The sequence below is a fragment of the Astyanax mexicanus genome, chromosome 20 (genome assembly GCF_023375975.1).
Source record: "Astyanax mexicanus isolate ESR-SI-001 chromosome 20, AstMex3_surface, whole genome shotgun sequence".
Classification (NCBI taxonomy): Eukaryota; Metazoa; Chordata; class Actinopteri; order Characiformes; family Acestrorhamphidae; genus Astyanax; species Astyanax mexicanus.
The window spans coordinates 17,775,886-17,789,541 of record NC_064427.1 but is presented as its reverse complement, the minus strand read 5'-3'; the positions used below and the strand labels follow the sequence as shown (position 1 = coordinate 17,789,541).

At 41.4% G+C, this 13,656-nt stretch overlaps 1 protein-coding gene across 2 annotated transcripts; it reads left to right on the top strand.

Moving 5' to 3' along the window:
* Positions 1-714: 714 nt before the first annotated feature.
* tmem230a (transmembrane protein 230a) lies at positions 715-6,615 on the top strand. Of its 2 annotated transcripts, none has more exons than XM_007236238.4 (4): positions 715-801; positions 1,614-1,718; positions 1,963-2,085; positions 3,492-6,615. In XM_007236238.4, the coding sequence occupies exons 2-4, from the start codon at positions 1,617-1,619 to the stop codon at positions 3,630-3,632; spliced, it is 366 nt and encodes a 121-aa protein (XP_007236300.1). In that variant the 5' UTR covers positions 715-801; positions 1,614-1,616; the 3' UTR covers positions 3,633-6,615. The 2 variants fall into 2 exon arrangements, with proteins under 2 accessions (XP_007236300.1, XP_007236299.1); XM_007236237.4 differs by having other exon boundaries at positions 753-797.
* The last annotated feature ends 7,041 nt before the right edge of the window (positions 6,616-13,656 follow it).

Here is a 13,656-nt window from a genome sequence, read left to right as displayed (position 1 = left end):
GGTAGTGCCTAACTGGATGAGTGCCAGTTCCATCATTACAACGCTTTTGATGGTCTCTGTGGTGACTGCACTTAAGGATCCTTTTCAAGTTCTTGAAATATGTTTTATCGGATTGACTGATTTTTTCATAACGTATTTTTTTCTTTACTTAGTTGAGTAGTTCTTGCTTCTCATAATTTGGATTAGAACATTAATAGAGTTATTCACTGTATACCTGTAACTCTACCTCTTCATTACTTTACAACTGAAGCTCTTCATTACTTTACAACTGAAGCTCTCAAACACATTAAGAAGAAATACAAGTAATTAACTCTTGATGAGTTCAGCACAGCTGTTAACTGAAGGCCTAAATTCCAGATGTCATCTAATCTAATAAAACATATTGCATTTTGTTTAAAAACTAGATAGATAGATAGATAGATAGATAGATAGATAGATAGATAGATAGATAGATAGATAGATAGACTATATAATTTTTGCCATTAATATCTGAAATGTGTTCTTTTGAAGTAATGCTGCTGCTGCAGCTCAGCCATTCAGCGCTCACTCCTACACCGCCCCTAAACTCATACATCACCAGTGCCCCTTCCAAACTACCCCTCCCATTTTTTTAGCCTGTTTTTTTATTATTCAAGCTGAGGGAGGAGTCAGCTAAAATCAGGGAGTTTAGTGCCCCTTTAATTACAAACAGACTCAAAGCAGAATTGTATTAATGTTTAGACCTTTATTTTGACAGGCGGCGGTCTGCTCAGTGCGCAGCTGCGGAAAGCGGGGAGTAAACAATGCAGAGTGCAGCAGTGAGTAAGTAGGCTGTTAGCTGAGCTAAGTTTAGGGGGGGGTTTACCTCTGTACGTTTAATAAACATCTTCAGTAACAGAACATGCGTTTAATACTGTAATTAGCCTGTTCTACGCTCTGTTTAACTGTAGTTTTAGTCAGCTGTGGCTAAATACCATGAGCTAAATTTATACTACAGTCTAAGTATCTGTGTTTTATTATTGGGGTTTATCTTCAGTGTTTAAAGAGAAACCAGACAATAAAAAACCAAACCAATATAATCTACAAAAAAACTCTAAACTTCAGTATTATACATTAATGTATTGATTAGTTAATTGTTTGTGATTGCTGTAGAACTACTCTTATAACTAGCTAAGCAGCTACTTCCTGACTAATACTACAACCACCAGTATGAGTGCAAAGCTTTCCATAATTCCACCTTAAAACATGTTTTCCTTCCACCTTAAAAGCTTCATATGTTACATTTGTTACCTTTGTTACATTGAGCCTGTTAAAGATATTGAGTGATTTGAGTTTTATATATTTCTGCTTATGTTGTGCAAAAATGCTATAAGTTACAGTTCCACCTTAAAAGCTGAAGACCTGAAGGCCGTGTGTCTCTACAGCTGCATTTAAGGTGGACTGGTAACAAATGTGTGTATATATATTGCATACAATATGATTGTACAATATGATTATTGCAGACCTAAATTTGGATTAACTAACTGATTAGATTATACAAATATTTACAGGACATTGAATGTCCTGCATTGTGATTATTGCGCCAGTTCAGTGCTTTATTATGCTTTACCCCATTCTGTATCTTGTAACACCAGATTATGATGCCCTCTCGGAGCAGCACGGCTGGTGGTGGAATCCCAAACAACAAAGTGAAATACTCCAGGCTAGCAGACAGTGATGAAGGTTACATCGACCTACAGGTGAGGACGATCGACTTGGATACTTCAGCTCACAGATGCTTTGTGCTGATCCACATCACCCTAGGAGTACTGTACCCACCCAGAGAGAGCAAGGCCAATTGTGCTCTCTCAGGGCTCTGGCAGCTGATTGCAAGCTGCATGACTGGGATTCGAACGAGTGATCACTCGGAGCTCCAGTATCACTTTGTATAAATTGATAACACATCTCATATTTTTTCTTGTTTTTTTGTTTTTCGTTTTTCAGTTCAAGAGGAGTCCACCTAAAGTCCCATATAAAGCCATCGCTCTGGCCACGTTCCTGTTCCTCGTCGGGTCTTTATTGATTATTATCGGCTCTTTGCTTTTGACTGGCAACATTTATGTTTCGGTAAGTTAAAAAGACAACATGTCAGCACCTTTATCATCTAGTCACCCAATCGCCTTCCCAGAAGCACCTTCAGGTCATCCTGCATTTATGGGATTAGAAGTCATGTTGGCTCAGACTGAGATAATCAGCTGAATTGAGCTGTGTATCATCAGCCTGTAGCATGTCTTAGTGTTTATTGGCTCCACAGTGACACACAGTGACGTGTGGATCCTCTGCTCTTGTCTTACGAAATTAATTGGATTAGATGTGATTTATTTAGGGGACGTGACTCATCGTAATAAATCTGGTTTTGTCATGACCTCTGGTTTAATGTAATATACTATAAAAAAAATCATTGTTTTAATTTAGAGCTAAAAAAGACGAGCTGTAGTCAGAGATGGACACTTGAGTTGGTGTTACTGTGTGTTGAATACAAATAAGACTTTAGACTTCACTTACAGTATACAGTACCAGTCAGTATCATTCTATATATGACAGTTTTGCACATCTCTGCTGTATTTTCTCACTCAGCTTTATGAGGTAGAGTCACCTGGAATTCAGGCTTTCAGTTAACAGCTGTGCTGAACTCCTCAAGAGTTAATTACTTAAATTTCTTGTCTAATTCTTTGAAAGTATCATCAACTTTAGTCGAAAATATGATCAAAAACGTTATAATGATGAAACTGGCGCTTATTAGGACCGCCCCAGAAAGAAAGAGTCTTAGCTAAATCTAAAATATAAAATATAAGTCCATAATTGTGTTTCTGTATAGCTTTATTATTGTCTTCAATATTAAATTTACAATGTAAAAAAATCATTAAAAAACTTTTGACTGGTTCTGTACCTAAATAAATGAATATATTTGTGACGCCACAAACAGGAGTGGGACGCTTGCAGTCAAAATTAGGGGTAGGTTTAATAATCAGAGCTAAACCAACAATCTGAGTACTAGCAACAGTACAAATCAGAAACAAATCTGGTCTAAACATTAGAATCTGGCCAAATCACAGTCCAAAAGGGGTATACAACAAACGAGAAATAAGGGTCAAAACCAGATCAAAACAATCGAGAGAACTAACCAAAAAGACAAGACAAAATTAGAGACAAAAGTCAACAAATAGGTCATACACGGATATAGATAAACAACGAAATAACGCTTGGTATGCAGCTGATAAACAGGGGCAATACTTCGCGAAAAACAGGACAGACTGACTTGTATTTATACACAGAAAAACAGCAGTAATTACTCAGAACTCAGGTGAGCTTGACCCAACAATCAGGTGCTGATTGACTGGCTGAAACACATGATTGAGAGGTGCATTCTGGGAGTTGGAGTTTGTAAAGGTGGACAGTCAGTAAAGCCATTGGAAGGTGTAAAAAAATATTATTAATGTTTTACGCTTTTCTGCCTTTTTTCTTATCTTCAGAATCCAGATCGCACCATTCCGGTGCTCATCATCGGAATCCTCATATTCCTGCCCGGCTTTTATCACTTGAGAATTGCCTACTACGCCTCTAAGGGATACCGCGGCTACTCGTATGATGACATTCCAGACTTTGATGATTGACCGCGGGCCGCGCTGCCGGCATGCTGATCTGGGGTCTGTGCTCTCCGGACACCCGCTGGTTGCTTTGCTTTCTGTCCTCACGGCTGAAGCTGCATGACCTGCCTTTGTGTTTTCTCTCTGTGTGAAGCGTTCGTTTCCCTGCAGCGGGAAACCGGCGGCCAGCTGTGGGTTATATTTAAGGTGCAGCATGATCACAGCGGCACTGCAGAGTTTATAACAATGATCGTCCAAAAAATAGCTATACCCAGCTGAAAGGAACGAACCTCGGTGGGTAATCGTAACAGCCAGACTGTCACAGAGAATCTTCAGCAAAGAAATAAGCAATAATACTCTCAAGCTCCGTGCTACAATGTGAAATATTTCACGTTATAGCACGAACCTCGAGTGTATTATTGCGATTATACCACAGTTCCATCATCACTGTTTATTAAAAGATTTTGAGTTAAAGAGGAGGAGATAATAGGATCTGTTTACGAGTTAAAATAGTTCCATTGCTGCTCTATTTGTAGCTGTGCTGTTTGGTTTGTAAGCGCTGCATCGTTGCTATAGGTTACCTGCATGTGGTGGAGTAATACATGAAGAGCTTCGGTTACAGTGCATAACCAGCTGAAGGCACTCGTAGAACGCCGCTCAGCCAATCACATTGCAGGGTCGGAACTAACTGTGTCATAATTTCTGTTAACCTTTGTCCTTTATCTTTCTTAGCATAATGCCACACTTCCTTTTGAGTGCAAATCAAAAAATGAGAATATCATTGAAAAGTTACTTTATTGCAGTAATTCACTTCAAAATGTGAAACTCATATTATATAGATGTATTACACACAGAATGATCTATTTGAATCGTTTATTTCTTTTTATGGTTGATGATTATGGATTACAGACAATGAAAACCCAAAAATCAGTGTCTCAGAAAATGAGAATGTTATGTAAGACCAATTGGTACTTTTAGCAGTGTGGGCAGTGTGCCAAGTCCTGCTGGAAAATGAAATTCACCTCTCTATAAAAGTTGTCAACCATCACTGATTGGTGGAAACTTCACAGTTGACTTCGAGCAGTTTGGACTGTGTGTCTCTCCACTCTTCCTCCAGACTCTGCTCCCTTTATTTCCTTTAAATGAAATTTAAAATTTACTGATGATCTGTGATTGTTTGGAGAAACATGTCTGTCATCTGCTGGTGTTGATCCACTGTGTTTTATTATCAAGTCTAAAGTCAGTGCAGTTTTGTTTTCCCACAAAATCTTACAGCACTTCATATCTTACAGCTTCCCTCTGCTGACTTTTAACTTTTATGAAGATGCAGATTTCATTTTCCAGCAGGACTTGACACACTGCCCACACTGTGAACCAAAAGAACCAATTGGTCTTATATATATAATATTCTAATTTTCTGAGATACTGATTTTTGGGTTTTCATTGTCTTTAAAAGAAATAAAGGCTTAAAATAGATCACTCTGTGTGTAATACATCTATATAATATGAGTTTCACATTTTGAACTGAATTACTGAAATAAAGTCACTTTTTAATGATATGTATGTGTGATACATAGTTCCTGGTAAGTTTGATCCTTTTTCCTTGTTAATAGCATTTTTGCAATGCCACCATTCCTTCTGGGTGCAACTATTTTTGGAACTATTTCTTTGACGATGAGCGTACATTCAGTACCAGTCAAAAGTTTGGACACACCTTAAATTCAGTGTTTTTTTTTTATTCTGGTATTTTAAAATGTTCTGCATTGTAGATCAATACTAAAGTCATCCGAACAATGAAGAAAAATATATAATTTTTTTTAGTAAACCCCCCAAAAAAACAGAATATGTTTTATAATTTAGATTCTTCAAAGTAGCACCTCTCGCTTAGATTTTCTCAGTCAGCTTTATGAGGTAGAGTCACCTGGAATTCAGGCTTTGAGTTAACAGCTGTGCTGCTGAACTCATCAAGAGTTAATTACTTGAATTTCTTGCCTCTTAATAATGTTGTGTTTGGGAGCATCAGTTAAAGTAAAGTAGTGAAGAGGTAGAGTTACAGGTATACAGTGAATAGTGAATATTTGAGTAATGTTCTAACCCAGATTATGAATTATTATTATCCCAACGACAATCAAACATGTTATAGTGATGAAACTGGCTCTCATCAGGATCGCCCCAGAAAATGGGACAATTACTTTTAAGTTACTACATGATTCCTTATGTGTTCCTTCATTGTCTGATAGGTCACTTCACTATTCATTTATTAATGTAGGAAAATAATAAAAAACTTTGAATAAAAAGGTGTGTCCAAGCTTTTGAACAATACTGTATATCATTTATTTCTTGTACCAAAGTCTGAACATACCTCTCTATCATGATGTAGAATGGAGTATTTTTGAGTATTTATGTAGCACTATATACAAAAAAGCCAAAAAGAAATGGTAGCTGTTGCTCCAGTGAGGTGTTTTATTGTGCTGTTTATGTGACAGTGTGTTTATATAGCTGTATATCTGCGAGCAGCTAAATGGGTTTGCCAGAATAAATAGTTTTATGATAAATAGGCTGGTTATTACTCTGAATCAGCGGGTTGGAAAATGATAAAGCTGCGTGTTGTGCCGGCGGTCGCTCGACTGTTGTGAGAAGTTATTTATTTAAAGCATTTCTGAGCTCGGAGAGTCTCAGAGAGTCAGTGTTTATACTGAAAGCTATAATGCATGTATGATTAAGAGTATAGAGCCGACATGATTAATGGATTTAAATAATAGAGGCGTTAGATTTTGCCTTCTTTCAGAGCTGGCAGTGAATAGGGGGAGGTTTTGCATGATAATAGTGCATTATATTCTAGTACTGCTCTCTTGTTCAGAGTCAGAAACGCAATCATATATATATAAATATATAAATATATATGTTTATGCCTTTAAATGCATTTTATTCATATGGTGTACTTATTATATTTTTAGTTTTTTAGAGGGTATCAAGTGTATTTTTTCCAATAAAGTATTTTGGAGTCGTATGCTTTTGTGTTCTTCATTTCTTCTTTACTTCGTTCTTTACTCAAATAATACTATAATATTGTTTTCTTCTACTATATAATACTATTCAGTGAAAAAAAATATTATTTGATACACTGCCAATTTTGCAAGTTTCCCCACATACACATTCAACCGTAAGAGCCAAAAAAAATAAAAATAAACAATAAAATAAAAGATTTTGGCCAACATCCTCCTTCCCTCAGTAAGAGCATATAAATGGTCCGTGGTTGGGCCTTCCAGCATGACAATGACCTGAAACACACAACCAAAGCTAACTGGAAAGGAGTGGTGCTGTTAGAAGCATTTCAAGGTCCTGGAGTGATCTAGTCAGTCTCCAGACCTGAGCCCAATAGAAACTCTTGTAAAAGATCATACATACAATGAGGCATTCTGTTGTTTCTCACAGGTGAAGTGTACCTACAATAAAAAATTACATACCAATAAGATAATACTTAATACACTTATGCCTATCAAAGCAGGACAATGCCTTAAAATGCCAAAAGTCATGAAATAGCAGTGAAATGGGAATTGATTAGAAAATGCAGTGTAATATATCAACCACAGTGTAATAATAAACCTTTATTTTAACTCAGGAGTACATTAAACTGAGGGTGACCTTTGTTTGCAATGCAGTCGAGCATTTACAATATAAAAGAGATTGAAAATATTAGATTAGAAATTAAAAATAGGAAAAAATAAATCAATAGAAGAAATACGCACTTTAAATAGATACATATAGGGAATAATATTTAGAAAAAAATTCTAAATAAAATGACCATAAAAATATGTAAAAAAAAAAAAAACATTAACACATTAAAGGAAAGCAAAATAAAGAAAAATAATAAAAGTAAAAGTAAATGATACAATGAAATAATAAGAATGATAAGAAATGGTCAGATTAATCATAATGAACTAAGAAAAAATAATAGATTAATGAATGAATTAATAAATAATAATAATTAGAACACTATATATTTTTTATGTTTCAGTAATTCCAGTGAGCTAAGCTATATGGGATATTGTGATGTAGTTATAGAATATTTTATAAAAAATGTATATAAAACTTTATATAAGCTTACAGAGAGATAAAGTGAAATGAGAGATGGTTTGCCAGTCTTATATATTTATTTGCAGTAAAATCAGTATTAAAATCAGCACTTCATTTGCTTCAATAGTCTTTTGCATGAATATTTCTCCATTATAATGTAATAGCAGGTTTACACTGCCCTCTAGTGGAGCCTGTAGTGTAAGTGCATGTGATTTCTCCACAGTTTGCTGATGTATAGATAATATGTTTATATAGGAATCCCACACTGAGCAGGAGGAAGTGATGGAAAAGGTTTTAGCTAGGCCACATTTGCACTCTAGGAGTTTTAGGTAGCTGCCCAGTGCTGGAGATGTTTGTTGAAACTGTCTGGTTAAACAGCACTTCCACAGAACATGGAACTATGTTTACTTATCTAATTTTATTCATTTGTAAACTATACTGTGTGTCCAAATGTTTGTGGAAGCATCCACTGCTAAAACCGTGCACACAAACAGTATACAGCATTTCTAGTCCTAAAAAAGAGAATTACTGACAATAGAACACTAACATTAGCCAATGTGAGAGAGGCCTTCGGTTGCTTAGGAGTTACCTTAGGGTCCTTTGTGACCTTGCCAACTATTACCTTGATAAATCACCTTTATTTTTAGGCTGTAATCTGTCTGACTTTAGATTCTTGGGGTCCAAACTCTTTAGATATGGTTTTGGAACCTTTTCCAGCCTAATAGACATTTTTATAGACATTTGTTTAACATTTATTTAACATAAACCTACCTCAATTATATTTGGATACAATAACATTCATATGTGTACAGTACTGATTTTATTATTTCCTTTAGTACTTTTAACTATATTCTTATTCTATTTATCTCTTTATCGTACCTTCTTTCATTGGCTCTTACCCAGCCAAATTCCTTGTATGTGTAACAAACTTGGCGAAATAAATTGTTCTGATTCTGATTCTGAGACAGTATACTGTTACGCAGCCTGGTTCTCCTTCCACACTACCGGACTCTATTTCCCAGAATTCCCCTGATTATGACATCAATAATAACCCTTCACCTTCACCCAATCACGTTACGCTCCGACGCTCTGATTCACCTGTGTACTAAATTACTTCCGGTTCATTCTTATCTAGATCCTGTATTTAAGGCATCCGTTTGTAAACAAACACTGCAAGGTATTGCCGACTCATGTACTAAGCGTTTTCCTGATTACTGTTTTTGCCTTCTCGTTACGACCCTGTTTTCGGATTATCGGTTTATGTCTTTTGTTTTGCCCTCATTGGATTTGTTGTATGGTTGGACTGTTTCTCGGTTTCGATCTCGGACTGTATTTTTGACTACGTCTCTGGTTATCGGTGAGATCATTGTTTACTTGGTTATTCTGTTAGCAGAACCTGTTAGCCTTCCTGCTAATAGACCTGTCTGTATTTTTAACTCGGCTCGCGTCACTCCTCTCTACCTGGCGTCACATATACAGCTTGTTTAATCCTGTAAAAGAGAAGTACTGCCAATAGAACACTAACATTAGCCAATGGGAGATAGGCCTTCGGTTGCTTAGAAGTTACCCTGGGGTCCTTTGTGACCTGATACGTTGATACGTTTCCTCTATTTTTACGCTGTAATCTGACTGTCGATTCTTGGAGTTCAAACTCTTTAGATATGGTTTTGAAACCATTTCCAGCCTAATTTGCTAAGTGAAAAGGAGGAAGAAAAAAGGGGAGGGAACTCGGGGAAATTTGGGCTGGAGTTCTGAACTGCGTGCTGAAGAAGCGTGCAGTTATATCCCCCCCTTTTTATTTAATGAGAAGTGGAAGAGTAGAAAAAAGGGGGTTGTTGGGGAGGAGGTGGGTTGCGAAGTTTTCGTCACGAGAGGTAGTTAGTTAGGGGAGGTATTTATAGGACGGTTGATTGATACGGGGTGGAGTTAGAACGTAGAGTTCGGGCGTGGTCCTTCTCCCAAACTTTTGTTATTACATAACATCATTTTGCTAAGTGCGGACCACGCCTTATAGAAGTAGAAAAGGAGGAAGAAAAAAGGGGAGGGAACTCGGGGAAATTTGGGCTGGAGTTCTGAACTGCGTGCTGAAGAAGCGTGCAGTTATATCCCCAAAATATGGAGCTTATAATGAAGCTAGTTTGAGATGAGCCTGTCTGAAATCGTCTGGTTTGGAACGGATGTATAAGTGGTACGCCTGAGAAGACCACCGTCCGAGAAGCTTGATGACGTGCTCGGGGATTCCTTGTCTGGAGGCGTTGGATGCTGCACCGATGCGGAATGAGTGGGCGGAGAATTGGTCTGGTGAGTAACCGATGACTGAAAGGATGCGGCGGAAATGTGTGTGGAACCAGTGCCTTGTGATTATACTACCAGATTCCGTAGTGAACAGAGTATCCGAAGGTGATGCTTGTTGAGAGAGCCGGAGATTTAGGTGGTGGACGAGTGGTTCGCACGGGCTGAGGGGTGAGTCAAGTTTAAACAGATGGAGGATCGTGGTTTTGCCAAGTTGGTCAGTTTTGCTTCGCTTGATTTTAAAGGTGAGAGTATCCGAGTCCAGGATGCTGAGATCTGATATGAGGGGGTATGAAAAGGAGTTGAGGGAGATTTTTAGTGAAGTGAATTCTGAGCATCTGAGGAATCCGAAGTATGCCAGGAGAAATAGCGATTGGAGCGTGGAGGATGTTGTCGGAGGGTAAAAGCCTGATCGGAGGGTTTGAATGCAACGATGGAGGATTTCTGGTGAGATGGGAGCTCGTTCGTGTGAGGATGGAGTTTCTGATTTTTGGATTCCTTTCAGGAGAAGGGAAATTTGAGGGTGATTAGAGGAAGGGTGTGGTATGCCAGTAATTAGTTTAGTGAAAAAATTGATAGCTGCCAGATGGACTCTGAGTGATGAGGAACGGGCTGAATGTTGAGTGTGAATGAAAGTAATATAAGCTGCTATTACGGATGGATGATGAGAAGGGAAAGATATTATGTGTGGAGTGGAAATTTTTGTATGCTTTCCAGCTTGACCAGTAAGTAGAGAGTGTCTGTGGGGAAACGGCTGAAAGGATGGTTTGTTGTGCTTGGAGGATTAGTTCGTTCAGACGGGGGTTAGGTGTAGTGTAGTTAGTGAAAATGGAGGTACCGGCGTTGGGTTGCAGTCTGCATGCGGAGCCAAGGATCTGAATTTCTGGAATTGAAAGCGAGAAAGAGAGTCAGCAATAGAGTTGGATAAACCTGGGATGTGGACAGCTTTAATTATAAACTGATGCTTAATGGAGTGCCAAGTGAGGCGACGGATAAAAGGCATTATGTCTAGCGATTTTGATCGACTTTTGTTGATGTGGACCGCGGCGAGATTGTCTGAATGGAGTAAAATTGATTTTCCTGACCATTCATGTCCCCAAAGGAGGGCAGCGACGAAGACCGCATATAAGTCCAGAGAGCGCAGAAGAATCGCGCGGCTGCGCGGCGGAGCACATGAAGTTCTCCGGCCAAGCAGAAGCGACCAGAGGAAGGAGCGGCATCTGTGAATAGCTTGATATCAAAAGAGCTGGAAGCTGCGTTGGCGTAGAAGAAAAACCCGGTCGATTGCAGAGGAGGCACAGCCAGAAATGGAGCTCTGACGTGCAGTATCAGTTGAGCATAACGAATGGTGGAGGGCTCGGACGAAAAGCCAAGCGGAGGAGACGGGAAATGAAAGAACGACCCTGGGTTAGATTTTGGGTTGTGAATAAAGTGGCCGAGGGGGGGAAAGACGGTGCTAGGTACGGGCGGGGAGACTTGAAAGGAGGCGGAGTCCAGAAAGATCCCAAGAAACTCGAGAGATGTGGAGGGACCAACGGAGTTCTCCGACGGCGGGGCACGGAGGCGAGTGAAAGCGCTGGTCGTGGCTTCAAGACCCATCAAGAGGGGCGAGGAAGGAGGACCGACGACGAAGTTACCCAGGAGGTGGAGCACGAACTGGGGCCCGTGTTAAGCAAATCCAGCAGAGCGCCTTAGCAAAGGAATCGAAGCTTGGGGTTACTTTGCACCCGAAGCAAGGTGAACTGAAAAACGGACTCTGAAAAGGCGCCAGGAGTCAGGATGGAGAGGGAGGATTTTGAAAGCCGAAACCACGTCAGCCTTAGACAGCCAGGCCCATCGCGGGATGGGGAGCTTCGTCCCGCAAACATACGTCAATGAAGTTCCAGATCCGGGGCGTCTTTGAATGTAGCAGGGTTCCAGTGTTGGAGATGAACCGCAGCGCGAGCTGAGAGGGGGCGGCGCTGTAGATAGAGAATGAAGGTCATGAAGCTCCAGCAAGGAGCTGAGCGGGTGCTGCAGCCCGGTGAGAAACGGCGAGAGAGGAGGCGGGAAGAGAATTGACGGAGTAAAGGAAGGAGAAAGGCTGGCTGGAAGGGACGGGTTGGAGAATAGTGTTGCCAACTGCTCAGTAAGTAAAGTAGCCATTGGCTGCAATTTGTGATGAAAACCCCTTAAATGTTAGAATGTTACAAATGAACTCTAACAAATGAACTACGTCCGTTGCTTTTATAAATAGGCAGAGACTTCTGAAAATAACTCCATTTTAACGTAAATTACATGATTAAGTTTTTTTTTTTTTTGACAGTCAGCGGCGGCTTTAGGTATGCGCAGTTCGTCGCAGCGTGTTTGAAGAGCGGTGTGAGTGTGTGGTCTGACTGAGACTGCGCTGTGAGTGTCGTGGGCGGGGCTCGCGGCAGCACCTGCTGCTCGCTGAGGAGAAACTGAAGAGCACGTGTGTTCATTTAAACTCTCAATAACAAACAAAAACTACGTTGGCAAGTCGGCAACACTGTTGGAGAACAGCAGGAGGAACGCAGAAATGGAGAAGGAGGATGACAGAGGGGGTTCGAACGACTGAGGGGAAGAGGGAAACGAGAGAGACGAGAGAAACGAGGCGCTGAGGCGAAGTTGGTGCCGCGCCAGGGGTGCGAGAGCTGCAGCAGCGGCGAGGGGGTTTGGACGACTGAGGGAGGGGGAGTTGGACGACTGAGGGAGGGGGAGTTGGACGACTGAGGGAGGGGGAGTTGGACGACTGAGGGAGGGGGAGTTGGACGACTGAGGGAGGGGGAGTTGGACGACTGAGGGGAAGAGAGACGAGAGAGACGAGAGACGAGGCGCTGAGGCGAATTTGGTGCCGCGCCAGGGGCGCGAGAGCTGCAGCGGCAGCGAGTTGAGCGGGTGACGTCATCAGGCCGCGACGCCGGTGCGGCTCATGTGCGCTGTTCAGAGGTCCAGTGAAAAGTTCCGCTTTTGGAGCAGAACGGGGGAAAGGGACGCCGCGGCCCTTCAAAAACCCGCTGCAGCTTAACAACAGTCCAATCGGACATGCGAGAGAGGGGCCCAGGGCCGGCGAGGCCGGCCGAGGAAGACGGGCGTCCGGAGCGGCGAGCCCGCGCAGGAGGAGTAGGGGAAGGGGTAGAAGAGCGGCGGGAGTGCCGAGATCCGGGGGTGCACTGGTGAGGACGACCGACCCGGGAGGAAGAATAAGCAGTAGCCGGAGTAGAACAGGAGTAGTCGGAATGGAGATTACGGAATTCAGACGACGAGCCCGGCGAGGTGGAGTAGGGGAAGGGGGAGAAGAGCGGCGGGAGTGCCGAGATCCGGGGGTGCACTGGTGAGGACGACCGACCCGGGAGGAAGAATAAGCAGTAGCCGGAGTAGAACCAGGAGTAGCCGGAATGGAGATTACGGAATTCAGACGACGAGCCCGGCGAGGTGGAGCAGGAGTGGAGACAGGCTGGCCAGGAGGGAAGAGGTCCTCGTCGGAGGCGGTGAGTTAAAGGTCCATGACGGAGAACAAGCTAATGCTAGCAGGCGGGTGCGGCAGATTCGACTGATGCGAAGTTTTCGTCACGAGAGGTAGTTAGTTAGGGGAGGTATTTATAGGACGGTTGATTGATACGGGGTGGAGTTAGAACGTAGAGTTCGGGCGTGGTCCTTCTCCCAAACTTTTGTTATTACA

Coding starts and splice junctions, on each gene's coding strand:
- tmem230a (XM_007236237.4), top strand. Junction 1,719..1,962: donor AAGGTTACATCGACCTACAG/GTGAGGACGATC, acceptor TTCGTTTTTCAG/TTCAAGAGGAGTCCACCTAA. Junction 2,086..3,491: donor CTGGCAACATTTATGTTTCG/GTAAGTTAAAAA, acceptor TCTTATCTTCAG/AATCCAGATCGCACCATTCC.